The 19027-nt window shown below is 37.1% G+C and overlaps 1 protein-coding gene across 14 annotated transcripts in view; it reads right to left on the minus strand.

Annotated features, from left to right (window-relative positions):
- Window positions 1–228: 228 nt before the first annotated feature.
- Window positions 229–19027, minus strand: part of MGA (MAX dimerization protein MGA) — a 158730-nt gene continuing 139931 nt past the window's right edge. For 10 of the 14 annotated variants that reach the window (XM_036845107.1, XM_036845116.1, XM_036845115.1 and 7 more), the window contains 9 exons: window positions 18166–18456; window positions 16550–18063; window positions 13459–13589; window positions 10672–10723; window positions 8098–8304; window positions 6791–6902; window positions 6274–6507; window positions 4971–5147; window positions 229–4084 (listed from right to left, as the gene is read on the minus strand). In XM_036845107.1, coding sequence (XP_036701002.1) covers window positions 2808–4084; window positions 4971–5147; window positions 6274–6507; window positions 6791–6902; window positions 8098–8304; window positions 10672–10723; window positions 13459–13589; window positions 16550–18063; window positions 18166–18456 — 3995 coding nt within the window. In that variant the 3' untranslated portion in view covers window positions 229–2807. The remainder of the gene's footprint in view (window positions 4085–4970; window positions 5148–6273; window positions 6508–6790; window positions 6903–8097; window positions 8305–10671; window positions 10724–13458; window positions 13590–16549; window positions 18064–18165; window positions 18457–19027) is intronic. The other 4 variants (XM_036845120.1, XM_036845114.1, XM_036845112.1 and 1 more) reach the window with 2 other exon arrangements.

Genomic DNA, 19027 nt, shown 5'->3' on the forward strand with positions numbered 1-19027 from the left:
GAAAACAGTAAGGAATACCTATTATTATCTCCTTCAGTGGCACTTCTCCCAAATATGTCTCAGGGCATTAGAATTCTCTACTCCAACTCAGCACAAACCTCCCAACACCAAGTCCTGCTTTAATTATTGTAACTGATTTATTTCAAGTTTATACATTCTTCCTTCCACTTGCCAAATTTCTTCTGTTCTTAGGTTTCTAAAAAAATAGTCATTTTTCAAAAGCAGAAAAAGAAAGATATATATATTTAATATATAAAAGAAAAAGCTAAATCTGACATAATTATATTCTTAAAAACATTCCATTTATTTACAGATGTATAAAAAGGCAAATTATTGGCCTACTGAGATCATGCTTCTTATAGAGTTAGGGTGAGAGCTCACTATCCTCCCAATTCCTCAACTCCTCACTCAACTACATCTTTCATAATCACACATGTAATTTTCATAGATCAGTTTCTCCTGGGGTAAGGTTAAAAGGTAGGAGTTTTTGGAGATTTTAGATTTCTATCAAGACTGCAGGATTGTTCTGAAGATTGAGCCCTCCTAAAATTAGCCCTAACAACCTTCTAGTTCTAAGAAGGTCTTGAAAACACCATTATCTTGGGGGTTTTGTAATGATATCTGCAGCTTTCCTTGAACACCTGGGATCATCTCTCATTTCTATCTTTGTACATCTCTCATAAACAGAGTTAAATATCTTCCCATCAAGTAATGAATATTACTTATTTGTCTATTTTCTTCTAAAAAAAAAAAAAGAACAGTGTTCAGAAGCAGAATGGTCCTTCTTTTCCTGAGGATTACTCGCTCACTTGCCCGCTCCTTGGCTGACCCTCAGAAGCTACAAGAGCCTTGGGAAGTCAGGAGGAAATGCAAGGACAAGACAAGCAAAGAAATAATGGGAAACTGCTATACCTGGATTAAACTACTAGCATCTCCAAGGGCAATTATTAGCAGGGAAGACAGGTGCTGGACTCCTTGGCTAAGGCATTGAATGAAATCTCCTGGGTAAAGAGAAGTGGGAGGGATAATGAGAAGCTGAGGGGTGCTCATTACCTACTTCAAGCTTCTTCAGTAACCTTTAGAGGTGGGAGGGTTGAATGCTGATGAGGAGGTCTAGAAAGGCAAGTAACACAAAACCAACAAAGAATTTGTTCCCACTGCAATTTGCAGAAGAAAATTTCCCACCCTTTTCAATCTGTTTATTACCAGAGTTACTAGAAAGGGAACCAACCACGGAGGTAATAATTCACTGGCTAGGACCATTCCCAAGTTGGTTTCACAACCTAGTTTTGAAGATATGCTGAGTGGGATTTGGGATAAAGAAGGCAGGGGATGTAGAAGAAACAGCATTACCTAGGCACAGCCCAGGCACTGGAAGATCTTGTGTTAGTGTTTCACAACACAAGCAAATCCTGTCAATGAAGACAGAACAGGGGTTACATTCCAAAATATAATTATTTAAGAAAGGCAAAATGCAGCAGCTAAATCCCAGTCTATACATTTTCAGAATAGTGATTCTTGCCCCCAGGAGTTTCCAAGAGACCCCTCAAGTGCACCATGATTATTTACAAACTAGATAGGAAACATCATTTCTATACTCAATACAAATCTCATCTCCTAGGTTGAAAACTTCAGCCTTTGAGAAATCTATGAAAACAACTATACAAAAATATAAATATCTTTATCTTTACAGGCTGTCAGTCCTTCATACCCTGACAGCTAATGAGTGAAAAAGCTCTACAGATCACTGAATCCATGGTAGCAGATAATAAAAAATATATCTTGTGATTCAAATACTGCCTTATTTCCCTGGTAAAGAATGCCTACTGTGACTTTTCTTTTCTTTACATCCTGTGCAGGTAACAGTGAATGAAACCTTCAAGCACCAGGAGGCTGGCTTGATTTGGGGAACATCCAGCCTCACAGATTTTTATTTTGGCCACTGTCTCTGGTATGGAGAGGGAATGCTTTTCATTTTAGCTGTCTCTTGAGTGATGTGATTTGTGAAAGGGGGAGGACTCCCTCTATGCCTACCTCCAAAATATGTAATCCAGGTAGAAATCCTTGGTACTATGAAATGGTCTTCTCAACACCCAACGACAACAAGGGAGAACTAGTAATTTTAACATCTCAAAATGATTACCTTAGTAATAAAAAGTTTTTGTTTTTGTTCTAAAGCATTCCTACTTTACCAGAAGGCTTGGATTTATAATTCTGATTGAAAAGGTGAGGGAATGGAAGCTACTTGGGATATAAAAGAAGAGAAAATTTTGTTGAATGACACTAAGTCCTTCACTTTGGTATTCCATGGTACCCATCCTCTCTCCCCCTACTCTTGAAACACCAACTAAAAACTATCTCTTCTGGATCCCTCTGCACAAGTGCATCACATTCCTTGGACTTCAGATTTAAACAACTTAAACAACAGCTATCAACTAAGGTTCAGTTCATAGCAATTCCAAAGTCTCAAGCAGCTTTTACTCTGGGAGGGAAGAACTAGGAACCACTATGGACCTAGAGTCTTGTTATGAATTCCTTGGGTAAGAGGGGCACCTCGTGTTCAGTAATGGATCGCATCTTCTTAGAGAGGATGAGGAGACCCAGCACCACAAGTGAGGTAACACATTTTAACATGATCAGAATTTCATAGTAGTAATTTCTTATACCGAGGTCAGCACCCTACCCCCTTTCTCTACCATTATCCACTGCATCAAAGTCAAGGATCACAGTTCCATGACACAAACAGATGCCTGCAGAGAAAGGAGGTTTCCCCTCACAGCCTGGCTTCTGCCTGAGGACAAATAAGTTCATTTCCCTGCAGAACTTGGTGAGGCCCCAGAGTTGCCCAGTTTGGCCACAACAGGTGCCAATGTAGGCATCATCTTGCTGTCCCGGCATTCCTGGTCATTCCCTGTTAAGTTCATTTTGTGTCCAACTGACCCAGCTTTGGCAGCTACAGGTGCCAAACAAGGCATCACCTTGAGACTCTGACCATCTGCATCACTGGAAGGATTAGCTACTTTTAAACCTAGAGGTGCCAATTTTGGCATCGGCCTCCACAAAGTATCTGTGCTGCTGTTTTCTAGGCCAGCCTTCATGTGTAGGATGGGGGGTGAAGACACACTTTCAGGCTCTGCAGGGATGCCAGAAGTACTCTTCCCTTCATCACCGGCTTTCCTGCGGGAAACGAGGGAATCCTTTATCTCAGAGTCAATAACAATCTTAAGGACATCTGGCTCAGAGGCTGGTTCTGCAAGTTGTTTTTCATTCTCAGAAAAGTCATCATCTTCCAAGTGCAAGAGGAGCGGGCTGACAGAGTCACTCTCCCCTTGAACATCAGGCAATTCTTTCAAACCAGTTCCCAAGTGGCCAACCTGGAAAGTTGCTCTGTTCCCAGGAGGAAGCTTACTGATAAAAGCCCGCCGAGCATCCCCTGGGAACTCTGTATCCATAGAGCTGGGCAGTTCAGCCAGGCTAACAGAGTCATCATTTAACTGCTGATTAAGAAAGGCAATCTCATTGAGCAGAGATGTCAGTGTCTCATCAGTATCATCCTCATCTTCCATATTAGTTAGCAGTTCGCTGGGATCCAGTGCTGCTTCCTCTATAGCTGATGCTACCTTTCTCAATTCCATCTCTATGCTTGAGTCTTTGAGATCTTTCATCTTCAATTTATGAAATGGAGACTCCTTTGTCTTCAGTCTCTCCCGTCTTGATTCACTCTCTTTCCATTTATGCTGAATTCCTCTCATATCACTGGAAATCTTTTTGGGTAAGAACTCCTGTGCTTCTTGCATACTGGAAACATCAACTATTTGTGGAAAACCAGAATCTTTATTTGACAGATAAACCTGTGTTGTACCCAATGCCATTCTGACATCTCTGTGGTTGCCTCTGGAAGAGATTCTACCCAAATCTTCACAGGAGTTATCTTCATTCCTGACAGTGTTTTTCAGGTGGTCAGGCGGCTTGCCATCAGGAACTTCATGAGGGTATTTGCTGCCACCCATATCTACCAAACCTCCCTCCGTGGCCAATGATGTCACATTAACAATTCTTGGCATCATAAATAAGTCGTCGTTTTCTGGGGGGAAAAAAAAAACTCATTTATATCTACAGTGGTAAGTACTCGCTCTCATTCATACCCAATGACCATCTCATGGGAGTTGTAGTTAAAATTTCACCAGTCTACTTTTATCAAGAAGATGAAAGGAAATACCAGTTTTTCAAATTACAGACTTAGCCTAACAAGAAAATAGGTAAAATCTAACCAAAAGACACTTTGATATTCCATCATTAAGAAAAGTTCTGTTTAATTATTTTATAGAAATGCTCCCCAAGTTTATTTTTTTATCCTGAGGCAGACATGCACCTTGATTCTGTTCGTCCAATTAACTAACTGCTACTCTGAGGGAAAGATAAAGCCCTAGAGGCAGCACTGTAAGAAAGGATGACTCCTCCAGACTGGGTTTAGCAGTATTAGTACTGGTAAGGATACCCTTTTACCTTAATAGAAATTCAGGTGCCTAAAACCTAAAATTTCGTCAAAGTGAAATTTCCTTTTCACCTCAACTCCTTATCCCCAAAAGGGAGGGTGCTGAAACTGTATCAGGCTGGTAATGTAGGAGTGTACATCTCTGAGTACAACACAAAATTGGTAAATATTTATTAACACCAAAAACTAAAACAGTGACTCCTCAACCTCCTTTTACTTTCACATCTTTTCAATTCTTTTCCTACTCAGAAATTAGAGATAGCAAAATAGTTCCCATTCCCAGGTAAAAAAGACCACTCAATACCACAGATAGGGCGAAACATGTTCTAAAAAGAGAATCTTCTCTTACAAAGGCAAACTCGAATACAATAGCTCTTTATCATTACAGAACACATTCAAAGGCTTTCTCTGTCACTTTGAGATACCAGGGATAACTCTTTTTCACCACCCATGAAAGACAACACTTATGACATACCTGACTGAGCCACAGCACTGCTGGCAACTTGAGGTTTCAGATCTGCTTCTAGGAGAGCAGGAGAAACAGTAACCACTGGTCCTGAGAATAAGGGACCTTTTAAAGTGAGCAACTGCCCTTGTGGAGTCATCACAATGTTGGCAGAGGTGTGTGGAGTGTTAGAGGGTGAGGTATTTTCTGTAAGGAAGAGCAGAAATTAGTTAAGGATAAAAGATCTTCAATTAATGCTAGCGAATAGCCTAAGAGTGTAGGAGACATCCCTAAAAACCACACCTTGTCTTAAAAAGCAAGAAATAAAATTCAAATTTAGTTAGGGAACCTCAACTTGCAATTTACTTTTTGAACCATTTTTCACTGTAATGGTTACCTGTCCAGTGATTCTCTTAAGGGACAGAATTTCTTATTGTTGAAGAACAGAGCCATGGAACCACTTTTTCAATGGAATGCTTCTGATGGTCTTGATGGTGAATCGGGATGAAGGCACACACAATTTTATCCCTAGGTTTGCTTTCCTATATACCTCTAAGAAATTACTTCAAGTTTTTAGACCTCAGTTTTTCCACCTGTAAAATGAGGTGACTGGACTAAATCATCATTAAAATCCTTTCTTAGCCATAACATCATTTAAATGTGCAATGTTAAAACTAACTCATATTTTAGTATCTATCACTACTTTCTTAGTTGATATAATAAACCAGATCTCCTTGGTTCATACACTGTGCTATCCAAAGAGTAAAAAAGGATATATACCATTCTCAAAGGATATAAACAAGTAATATAAAATCAATATAGCCTCACTTCCAAAATCAAGATAGGAGAGAATAAAAAAATCAAAACCAATTTACTTTGTTCCTTAATAGCAATTCACTGACAGACTGCAATCTGATGAAAAGTAGAGCCTGATTAACAAAAATAAACTTTAAAAAAATTTTCCAATTTATTCATCTCAGCTAGATCCAAACTTCCTCAACTCATGAGCAGAACTGCAGGGAAATCAAGAGTTCATTTATAAAGTCTGAAAAGATGGCAGCTTAAAAAAAAAAAAACTGAAACACTAGAAGAAAAATACTTGTCTGGAGACTGCTATCAGAAGTAGGTCTTATATGTTACCATGACTAATAACTTACTAGGATTTGCTTGAGTGTGTGAAGCTAGAAACTGAAATCTAATGTAGTTAATATTCTACTTTTAATACAACCCATCTTTCATTTAATTAAAACTAAAATTATGGCCAAGAGAAGACATTCAGTTCTCTAAACTAATGTTCATCTGCATTAAAGAAAGCAAAGAATGTCTCTCCTACCTGTGGCCTGGTCTTTTTTTCTGGAAAGAATCAAAGGTTTCCCCTTCCTGTTATTTATAAACATCTGTCCGAGATCTACAGATGATGCAGAAGATCCTTCCTGCTGTTTGCTAGTTCTGGGAGACACATCAAACTCATCTGATCCCATCTTCTTTTTTCTTTTTTGTGCCTCTAATGCTTGTTGTTTTGCATAAATATACTCTAGCTTCTTCAGGACCACTTCTTCTGTCTTACCTATAGGTCGATAGGGAATAAACTGTTACTCTCTATAAGACCCCATGTAATAATGAGAAATAGAGTCAACTGAAATCCAGTTGATTTAACTATATTCCCCTAAACTGTGGAAGGCAAGAGTAATTATAATCCAGAAGAAATGTCCCACCCAGTCAAACGATAATTCTGATGTTAACTCTGGGAACCAAGCCTCAAACTAAGTAGTATCTGAAAGATCTACTAAGGATTTTCCTCACTAAAGCTATATTTATACTCTTTATCAGAGATCATTCACTTATCTCACCTGAAAGAGATGATACTTTCCGTATCAAAATATTCCGTTTGCGAGTCAGGAGATTTTTCTGTCCTATCAACTTGTCTGCCTGATCTGTTAGTCCTTGAATTTCGCTGAATGCCTACGACAAGAAATAGTAATATCATGTCCATCAGTTTGCTTTTTCCAAAAAACAGGTGGGGCCTACACAATTTCTTAAATAAAAAAATTTTTACCTAATATTTTAGAGAACTTTATAATGCCATTTAAAACAATTGTTAATGTTTTACAAACTTATGATTACCGGGGGGAAATAGGAGGAGGGATGAACTGCGAGACTGAGATTGACATAAACATACTACTATATATAAAATAGATAACTAATAAGGACGTACTATATATAGCACAGGGAACTCTACTCAATACTCTGTAATGGCCTCTATGGGAAAATAATCTAAAAAAGAGTGGATATATGTATCTGTATAACAGATTCACTTTGCTGTACACCTGAAACTAACACAACATTGTAAATCAACTAAACTCCAATAAAAATTTTAAAAATAATAAATAGATAAAGTATACAAGTAAAAAAAAAAAAAAACCCCAAAACAATTTTTAATGTTTCAGAATTTATTTTTTGTTAAACTTCAGGAGATTTTTCTGGCTTATACTTCTAGGGAAAGTGATTATTTACAAAGAGCACCACTGAGTGGTTAACAGGTATTTCCACTACTGCAAGGAGAAACAAAACATTTTACTCTGCTTAGATATTAATAATCAACTTTAAAATCAACTCCTAATCTAAGCAAAATCTGGCTGAAATAACCTTGTTCTAGGGGGATATGACTGCTTGCCTTTTACTCTTCCAACTTCTACTTATAAGCAATTTAAACAAAATTACCTTAGATATTCTACATGCAAAATTAAAACTTCTGCTAGCTTGAACCCTTCAGAGTTTCCTTTGAAGTGACTGTCAACTGTTAAGAAGTATGTCAAAATAGCAGTTGTGTTGTGCCTTTCACAGTGATAAACTTTTCTAAGTGCTACGGAAAACACCAGTGTAAAGAAGTCATAGTAAACAGAGTGTACCAGAGTTTCTAACTTTTTTTGAAGGAAGGGTAATAACTCTGCTGGTTAAGAATCTGACTTTCAATGAAAAGCTACTTTGACTCAACATAAGGACTTTTCTTCCTAAGGGATTTATTGGGCATTCATTAGTCCACCTTCAAATGTTAAACACAAGCTCTATTTCAATCTTCTTCTCTTTCTCATACATATCTCTAGAAGATTCTTTCAGTCAAGCTCTTACTTGTCTGTCATTTACACATAACACTTACCCTAGTAAGAATGAGACTTTTGGAAACCTTGGAAGAATGAAGTAACCCCAACGTGATCTTCAATTTCTCAAAGAGATCCCTCATTTCACCACGGCGGCGCCGCTCATTGGCAGTGTGTGTCCGGCGATAATAAGCAAAAGCCTCTGCTTCTTTCTGTAGTTTTTCACTCCAGTAATCAGGTTTTAGTTTTAGAGGAACTGGTGTAGCCTGTCCAAACAAAAGATCGCCACCTAAGTATCGTTCACATGTACCCGCCCTCTTCCTCCACCCCAAATGGCACTGCTCTATATCAGACACCCGCCACCTTCTGCCTGGAGTATCTTAACAGCCTCTCAATGGGTCAACTTATTACCAGTCTATCCTTCCTCCAAATCAACAGTGTAAATTCTAATACATGCAAACGTGATATCAGTTCTCAGCTCAAATTACAGTAGTTCTCAAATGAGGGAGAATTTGAGGGGATCTATAAAAAAGCTCACCTGTATAATTTATTATTAAAACTAGTTTTCATGACACAAATTATATGGAAAACTTTAACAAAATCTTGATTAGTGGAAAACGAGTTGAAAATTTTTTTTCGTAAATACTGTAAGACCCTTTACAATTTGGGAAAGGGTCAACTGCCTCTCTTCCTAAATCACTGTTCTCTCCAACCATTCCAAAGTGCTAGAAGTTTCCTAAACACACTACAATCCCACACCTCCATGCCATTACACAGGCTGTTGCCTGCACCTAACCCCTCCCACCCCACCTTCATAACTTAACATTTAAAACTCAGACTTTGCATTTTTTAGGAAAGTCTTTCTTGACCTCAGGATGCCTTAGGCTTCCTTTCTCTCTTGTTTATTCTACTTCCATTTTTAAAGTTATTTACTATAAAGAAGTAAAAGATGCATACAGGATTTAAAATATAAATATGTAAAGATCTTATAATGAAAAGCAATTGTATCTTGCACCTACAACTGGATCCTCAGAAACAACCACCTTTTGATTCTTTTAGTGGCTTTTTCTGGTTCTTAAGTCTATATCCTAAGTTAAAAATAGTAACATACGCTTATTCTTTTCATTTTTCAATACAACCTATTTACTTCCTGCTATGCAGAAAAGGATTTAGCTCACCACTCTCTTGCATCTCACCATCCATCTTCCTAATACAGATATACCATTAATTTTAGTTCTTCTATTGATCCCTTTGCAACTTGAATATAATTCTATCTCCGTTTCTCATTTCATCAACAATAGTGTCTCTTTGTAAAATGAGGATATCAGTACTCATATCCTTCCCTTCATTTCTTCTTCCCTCTTTTACCTCCCAACTTGTCATTTGTACTTACTCATTTTTCAAGACTGAAAATTAAGTCTTACATACTTTATTCATGGATTATAAAAGTTTAAAAAAATCATTAACAGTGACCAACCTATTATGACAATATGAATATTAATCATACCTAGTGAGTAATAATTACATTTCCTGTCTTTTACAGTTTCTTGGTTTTGTGTACGTGTGTCCCCCCCAACCTTGATGTTTTTAATTGCCTTTATTTTTTTGACACTGTTTACCTTTATCATAGTAACAGTGGTACCATATCATGGGGTATGAAAGTACCCCCAAACTCTTCTACAAAATCATTGTCTTTCTGAAGTTAAAAACTCATTGTACATTAGTACAGTGTGGGAGAATCAAAGATACAACCAGATAGAAACAAAATTAATACTAAGTTTAAATACACCAATACACTAAAAATAATTTGCATGTAATAATAATGGTATAAAACAATGGACTGTGTAAATAGCTATTGTGAAAATTCTTATATCTCAAAAATGTTTTAGGATGTCCAATGAAAAAATAAAAATTGTGATATATGCAAAATAATTATGGCCCTGCAAATATGTACCATATGCTCCCCCAAATCAAACCAAACTCAAACTAATCACCCAGTAGTTTTTCAAAGGACCTGAATACCACCCTCCATCTCAACAGAATCTCATCATTTTTATCTCTTAAATTAAGAAGACAGAATAACAAGTGGAAAATGGTTAAACAACTGCACTCTCTTCCATTCTTAGTGTTAGTTAGGATAAAGAGAAAACCTTCCTTAATTATGGTACTATGATATCCTACACTGAGTACATTAAGAAAATCAAAGAAGGTTTATAATTTCATGGCTCCCTGAATTGCTAGCCATTACTTCAGATAATAACTAATTTTTTAGATCACCAGCAAAATCAGGAGCCTAAATAAGAAAGAATGCTAGCCTGTTTCACATCATATCATTACATTATAGGATTAGTTTTCAGATAAGCACATCAGTTTTCATAAACTCCATACCCATTTTAATTCCTCTAAATTATTCTATCAACTGGGGGTGGAGGGCAGTAGACAACTGAGAAGGAAAAAAAAAAGCATTAATAGTATAATTTCATTAAGGGGAAAAAAGCTGATTATATTAACTCACTGGTAAAAATGGCCCTGAAAAAAGTCATAGCTAATACAGCTAATGTTGTTTTAACCCTAAGGACAAATGTTATCAATTTTATTAAATGAGTAATTATCATTAAACATACTGTAAATACCTTTCGACTCTTTTCAGCAGCTTTCTCATCTGCAGTGATATGTGTACGGCACCTAGATGAAGACAGTATTTTCCAATTCTTATTGAAATTCAGTAATCTAATACCTATTTCATAGCTATATTAAACCAAACCATCCCAAATTGTCTAAATTGTAAGCAGCTTCTTTTCCCCATGGTCCGATATGTGGCAATATGATTTATTCAATAATATGCTTTTTTCTCAAATAAAAGTGTCTAAGTAGACCCTAAAACTGCAAACTACTTTTTTTCAATTGTGAAATATTTCAAACATATAAAACTGTACAAACAAAATACATAATCAACATCCAGGTATCTGTCACTAAGCTTGAGAAATAAAACATCACCAAAATATGGGCACGTTCATCACCTTCCTTCCTTCTCATAAGTAAATGCTCGCAAACTGAGTTTACCATGCACATCTTTACAGTTTTACTCTCCTAGGAATGTACTGATTCATCCCTAAACAGAAAATATTATGTAGCATTTTAAACTTATATGTAGTGCATCTTTCTTCAACTGATTTGTCTCATTCAGCACTGCATGTGAGATATGTTGATACATCTAGTTCAATCATTTTAACTGCTATATAGTATTCCAAACTGTTGAATTTTCCAAAATTTGTTTTAGAACGTTAGTAGTTATTTAGGTTGTATCCAAATTTTCACAATGGCAAATTTTCACAATGGCTGCAATGGACAATCCCACACATGACCCCTTGTACACGTGTGTGAGCCTTTCTAGGATGTATACCTAGGAGTAGAACTGCTGGATGGAAGAAATGCATGCACATCTTCAACTGTAGTCATGTCATACTGCTCTCCAAAGTGGTTATAACTTATACTCCCACCTGCAGTATGTTCCCATTGCTCCACACCTAGACAACAGTACTATCAGAAATCTCGATTTATACCAATCTTATGGGTATAAATTGGTAAAGTCACTGTGGTTTAATCTGCATTTCCCACTTCGCCTTCCAATGCCAGGGGTGGAGGTTCGATCCCTGGTTGGGGAGCTAAGATCCCACATGCCTCGAGGCCAGAAAACCAAAACATAAAACAGAAGCAATATTGTAACAAACTCAATGAAGACTTTAAAAATGATCCACATCAAAAAAAAAAAAAAAAAATCTTAAAAAAAAATTTTTTTGCATTTCTCTACTTGTGAGGTAGAACAAATTTGCATGTTTACTGGCAGTCTTTTGTGAATTGCCCATGATATCCATTACTTACTTTTCTACTGGATCATCTTTTTCTTACTGACTTGTAAGAATTATTTTATATGCTTGATACTAATCCTCTGTCAAACACATATTGCAAATATTTTCCTTACAGTCTGAAATTGCCTTTTCACTGACAGAAATTTTTAAAATTTTAACAATCTGCTCCTTTATGTGTTGGTTATTCTTGGCCCTTTATTATTCCAGTCCATTAAGATGGTATATCTCTGTTTACTGAATTCTTTTTTTTTTTTTAATAAATTTTATTTCTTTATTGGTTGATAGATTGCTGTGTTGGGTCTTCGTTGCTGCACGCAGGCTTTCTCTAGTTGCGGTGAGTGGGGGCTACTCTTTGTTGCGGTGGCTTCTCTTGTTGTGGAGCACGGGCTCTAGGCGCACGGGCTTCAGTAGTTGCAGCGCAGGGGCTTAGTTGCCCCGCAGCATGTGGGATCTTCCCGGACGAGGGATTGAACCCGTGTCCACTGCATTGGCAGGTGGATTCTTAACCACTGCGCCACCAGGGAAGTCCCTATTGAATTCTTCTTCAATGTCTTTCAATAACATTTTATAAAAGTCTTGCACAACTTGTGTTAATAATCCCAAACAGCTTTTTCGCATTTTTAATTACATTTTTTTGTTTGTTGCTATTGTTTAGGAACTCGATTTTAGTATACTGAACTTACATCCTGCAATGCTGCTGAACTTAAGTCTAAGTTTTTAAGAGATTTAAATTCTTTCAATCTTAACCAGTAGGCAATTGAAGTACCTTCCAAATAGCCCTGGAGTGAAGAAAAATACTACCCTACAGCCCTCCTTAGACTTTCTCACTAGGAATGAAGAATTACTCTTTCTTAACTCATTGCTACTTTAGGTAGCTGATGACATAACAGGTTGAAAAGCACAATGTCTGGCACAAATTAACAACTCTTCCTTCCCTTCTTTCTCTCACACCCAGTTCCTAATCAATACAAGGCTTACTTAGAACATTTTTTCTAAGGCATCATGCTCTCTGTATTTTCATCTCATCAGCTGAACAGGTATGAAAATTTTTCTAACTGTATTGATCTATTCAACTAGCAAAGTAACCAAATTTAGAATTTAATGCCATATTCTTAAAAGAAAAAGAACTAACCTTTGTTGAATAGTCCACTTGTATCAGTTATGTTCGTTATCTCATACATTATCTCATTTAATACTTTAAATGGGGGCATTTTCCTCATTTCATAGGTAAAGAATCTAAGATTCAGAGAGATTACAGACTTGCCCAAGGTTAAACAGCCACAAACTAGCAAAACCAGTATTTTAATACCAATGTATCAGGCTCCAAAAGCATATGTTATTCACATTTATATACTGCCTCCTAGCAATAACAAGGCAAGTTAACTACCTCTGAATTCCAGCTCCTCTCCTCATCTACTACTAAGAAAAAAGCTAGAGAAATAAAGGAACCATGTCAGTTACCCAGAACTCCTGAATAGAACATTTAGTTTTGCTTATGGTCATAAAACTACAACAACACAAAACAACAATCCAAAGAGAAGTAAGACTTACAGCTGTTTGAAAGTCTGTGTATGGGCAGCTGTGGCCTTCATGTGGACAACATTAACTTCCTCCGGGAGCTCTTCTACAGTCTCAATGTCCACCTGCTCTTCATCATCCTCAATGTATTCTACACAGTTATTCTGAAATAACAGCATTTCAACAGTAAATAAAGTATTGGGAAGCAAGCACACCTAAACTTTTCAACTGAATGCTCCCCTTATAAAGCCAACCAGTGCCAAACACTGATCTTAAACCATGAGTACTGATAATCCTAAACTTGTTAATCATAAAATGGAATTAAGTCATAAAGACAACATATGGTTAGAGCTAACTACCAAGAACTACATTATAAATCACAGATATATATTAAAAAGACATCATTAGACTGAAGAGACAAAGTCCCCAAAGGGCTGTACTGATGCTTCAGTGTTACTTCTAGTGGACAAAATTCAGGTACAGATATATTAAAGCTGCATAAATCTTAATATTAAATAGAAGTAAAACAGAATTTGGTGAGGGAGAAGGTAGAAAGAAGAAAAATTCAGATTCTAGTTTAAGAGTGCTTCATGGTTAATCCCATATTAAACACCCACAGAAACATATTCAAGGCAGATATGGAAACAGATTATAGCCCAGACAGTCTTCTAAGTCTCTCAACCCTACAGAATGAGAGCTTTTGAAGAATTTCAGATACCAAAAGAAGCCCAGGCTTGCTGTACTTATTATACCAAAATATGAGTCAATCAGTAAGCATTTATTGAGCACCCACCACAGAAACTCACTGTATATTTATAACAGTAGACTATATGGATTATGGGATATGCCGATACTTTTAAGTCCACCTTTAAAAGTAGTGTTTACTATGCCAGAAACCAAACAGAGAATACGTTATCTACAATTGTACTGTACCAGAGAGGCACAACTCAAAATGAAGCATCCCAATCACCTTATTAATTCTATGTTTAAACTTGCTGGAAAAACTACTTACCCCCAAATTACAGGCTCCCTAAGGCTAAAGGACATAAATGATGCAAGCCATCATTTATGATCCCCAATTTAAGCATCATCTAAATAATGTGTATTAAATGTAAACAATGGATATTAAAATTAACTTTAAGAAGCTAAATCAACAGAACACCAAGGGTTTGAATAGTAATGTAGGTAGATGCTTTACCATATTTAAACTGAAGAATGTGTACTGCGTGGCTTTAATTGCAGGCTTTATAAATAATATCCAATAAATTTCATCAGGGAAGACTTAAAAAGGCTACTCACAACTCTCCTTACACTATTCCAATATAATGCTAATCACAGGTATAAAGCTATCATAGGTGTCAGACATACACATAAATACAATGTAGAATTTAGATTTGAATGCCCTTACTTTTAAAAGGCCAGTGTACCTGTCAGATTCCCTATTAGGAAATTCAAGCAATGCCACGCTGTATGACTAAGACACACTAAAGGTTCCATTAAGTCAGTTCTACTGATAGCAATAGTTTTCACTGATTTTAAAGCTGGACTGTTTTTGACCTGTGGTTGCCAAGGGGGAGGAGGTGTGGGGAAGGGATGGATTGGGAGTTTGGGATTAGCAGATGCAAACTATTATATATAGAATGGATAAACAACAAGGTCCTACTGTATAGCACAGGGAACTATATTCAATATCTTGTAATAAACCATAATGGAAAATTTTTTTTAATTAAAATTAAAATAAAGTTGGACTGTTTTTGGTCTGATGCTTACCTAGGCTGACTTACAATGAAAGAGCCTGCAAAAAGTGCAAGAAGATCTGCAATCTAACTCCTAAACTACCTACAGATATAAGTCCTCAAAATGGATTAGGTTATAGATAGAATGTGAGGCAAATGCATATAGAATCATCCAACTGTAGAGCTAGAGCCTCATTTTATAAATGAGACAGGTGAGGTACAGAAATAACCAACATAGGAACGTTAGAATATTTAAACATTTCAGAGGTTTAAAATATGAATCTTTTTGCTATATTTTATCTCCGTAAGGCAGTTAGTTAGGCATTAACAGAGAAGGACCAGGTAACACAGAGAATGAATGAATCTCAAGGAAGTGAGATTCTAAAACTGCCATGCGTGACAATCATTGTATTATCTGCTCCTGAAGAGAGGGACACAATTTAGATTTCAAGGCACCCCACAGGCAGCTGGCTATCACCTCCTTACGTTTTACATCAGACCCCAGGTCAGGGGTCAGCAAACCACAGCCCGCCATCTGTTTTTGTAAATAAAGTTTTATTGGAACACAGCTGCACTCATTCACTTACTATTGTTTATGGCTGCTTTTACTCTACAACAGCAATTGAGTAGTTGCAAGAGCAAGTCATCTAGCCTGCAATCTAAAATATTTACAATCTGGCTCTTTACAAAAAAAGTTTGCCCAACTCCTGCCCTATATCATATCTGACTCTCAGTTACTTAGTTCAGCAAATACAACCCTAAATAGAAGTCTAAAAAATGGCTTCAGAAAAATAAAAAAATAAATTAGAAAGGTCAAATTACAAAGGAAGATGACCAAAGTTCAGAATACAAATTCTAGACACTATTTAATTTTAGGAGATGATTAAAAACAACTTTAGGCAGGGTTATATTAAAATATTAAATAGTATTTTTCATTTCTCTCCAAAAAGAGAAACATCTCTATAAATGCAGATAAATACATTATCTTCCAGTTCTAAGGCTGCCTATTCCCTGTTTCTTATATGTATCTACCAGATAAGGTACAATCACTTCACATACAAAATATCAAAGAAACTGAGACTGAATGGGAGTAGTGGTTTCAGACTTTTTCTTAAAAAAAACCTAATTTGATAGGGACTCTCAAGCATCTATCCCCCTAAGGCTTAAGCCAGCCTTCCTATAATATCAGACAAGTCTCAAAGCTCAATAAAAGCTCAATAAATGTTACCTGACTGACACAGCACAAAAACTACCAAGTCATTTAATCATGATCTAAACCTAGGCATCCAAATCAATGTATCAGGTCTTAGTGATCTTCTGGAAAAACTACTGTCTCTAATGAATCATTTAAATTCTTGAAGTTTCAGTCACAACAAAAATGGGCTCACCACCTTTTCTACATCATCAACCTCCTCACTCTGGTAGTCAGAAACAACATCCACAATCTCATCAATAGAATCATCGGTTTTCTCATTCTCATCTTCCTCATCATCCTCTTCCAAATCCAAAACAGTGAAGTCAGCACTGCTTCTCCCACCCTTCTTCTCTTGCTTTGGTTTTATCTGTTCTCCTGATAGCAGTAAGTGACCTTGAAAATGTCCTTCCCCTCTGCTCCCTTTGGTAGCTCTCCTAGGAACAATGGAGAAGGCTGCAGGACTAGAAATCCTACTCCAAGAATCACATTCAGTTTTTAAAATTCTGGCATTCTCAGTAGTTCCACTTTTTCCAAGTAAATCAGAGATGCCGTGTTCTTGTTGAAACACATCTGAATTTTCCTGACAAGTTTCTGTTTCTTTAATTAACTGCTCATCTGTCTCTTTCTTGCATTCTTGTGAAGTTCTAACACATTTCTGGGTCAAAGGGCCCTTTAGGTGTTTTCTCCACCTCTCCCTAATGCTGTCCTTCTCCAGAGAATCTCCACATCCCTTCTCCTTGGCCTCTGGCTTTGGATTAGATTGCTGCTCCACAACTCTGCTCCCTGAAAATTCAAGTTTACTTTCTTCTTTAGAGATAATTGGAAATTCATTTGATTTTTCCCCTGGATTGTCTAAGCCTTTCTGCTGTTCCACTTTCACATCAAGTTTTTTAAGCTGCACATTACTCACACTTTGGACTGTCATATTACTGGCTCTTCCAGAAATGGTCTTAACTTCCAGAACAGTCAGTTTTTCTTTGGAACTGTTATGATTCCTAATCCCATACTCTTCATCAACATTTTTATAGTCTTCACCTGTGTGTGAGCCAGTGATATAGGCATGCTGAGAAGGTTTAACAGTTGCAGGACCTTCTTCTGTAAGGGATTCTTCATCTAAATGATCACCCCCATCTTCCAAAGAATCATTCAGAGTTTCTTCTGAGACAGTAGCTCCTGAGTTTTGCTTTATTATATTAGCCTCAGGGTCTATAGCTTCTCCTCCTGACTGTAGGGTCTTCTTAGTTTCCTGTTCTCTTTTTAAAAAGCTTGTTTCATCTTTCTGGTCTGCATTCTGAGATTCTCTTTTCATCTGAAGTGAAGCAACATGCTGAAGAATGGAGCTGGGAACAGGCTTTTGTCCTGGGAGCTGCAACAACGCAAAACTACCAGACTGGAGAGGAATAAGACTGGCTGTACCAACAGGCTGCCCTCCTGAACTATAGGTTATTTTGGTTTCAGAGCCTGTTTTACTTGCAAAGCTTTGTGGTTCAGGAGGGGAAATCCTCAGAGTCAATGTACCAGACTGAGACACAAAACTAGGTCCAGAAGAAAGCAATGATGGTGCCTGAGTGATAACATTCATTGCTGGAGAAGACCCAACAGCCTGAATTACAGGATTCATAACAGAGAAAGAGGAGGACGAAGCAGAAGATGGTGGAGTCTCTGAAGGTTTGGAAGGAGTGGGTAACCGGATTCCCATCACAGACCCTGGTAAGAAAAAGAACATTTTAAATCACCACTGCCCAAATCAAGACTTCCAAAGTATGCATTTCTTTTCTAACAGGTGATTCCAAGACACTAATTTTATACCTGGGTTCCGAAACATGACAGGCTGTAAGTTGGGCTGGGTATTAGAGCCTCGAAGCTGATGCAAAGGGAGGAGCTGGACAATCTGCCCATTAGGGTGCCTGAACAGGTTCATTCCACTTGGGCTCCTAACAGGCTGCAAGACCATCCGATGTCCCTGAAGTTGTGTGTTTGGGACAGGTCTAAGAGTAGGAGAACCCTGCTGCACTGGAATCAACAACAATCGAGGTCCAGCACGTTTCACTGTGTTAGGAGAGACCTGTGGAGTAGCCACTGGAATCTGAGGAGCATTTTCTGAAAAACAGGAAATGGAAACATAGTATCAGAATTTCCCTTTAATACTTGGGAAAAAATAATTATGACATAGGATCTAACCATGCTACAAATAACTTCTACTTTAAACTACAGAGTTGGTAAAATCCTGTACGTCCATGATACACTACTTACTAGTCTTACGGCTGAGAACGATTTACTTTAAACCTAAGTATTAACCAGACATTGCAGGGCCTTACATTTAGATTGGTAAAAAAGAAAGTATCAATTGTCAAGAGGTGCATTTAAAGAGATAACACTTCTGCCTAATGAAAAACATGGCCTTTTAACCTGGTTCTCATTAAAGTTCAAGATAAAATTCTCTTGTTCAACTTAAAAATTCAGGCTGTTAACACTTAATAGACTTATGACTTAGTTTCACAGGTCTTACTCAAGTAAGAAAAAGTCAAGGACTAAAAATCACAAGGTACTAAAAACTTCTTGGCTTGTAAAATTCACTGATAAATAAGCAAAGCATAAAGATTTGTGGAAATTATTTTTCAGAAGGAAAAAAAAATACATACCCCCAAAAAATGGAATGAAATTAAGAGAC

Source organism: Balaenoptera musculus, chromosome 2 (genome assembly GCF_009873245.2).
Source record: "Balaenoptera musculus isolate JJ_BM4_2016_0621 chromosome 2, mBalMus1.pri.v3, whole genome shotgun sequence".
Lineage (NCBI taxonomy): Eukaryota > Metazoa > Chordata > Mammalia > Artiodactyla > Balaenopteridae > Balaenoptera > Balaenoptera musculus.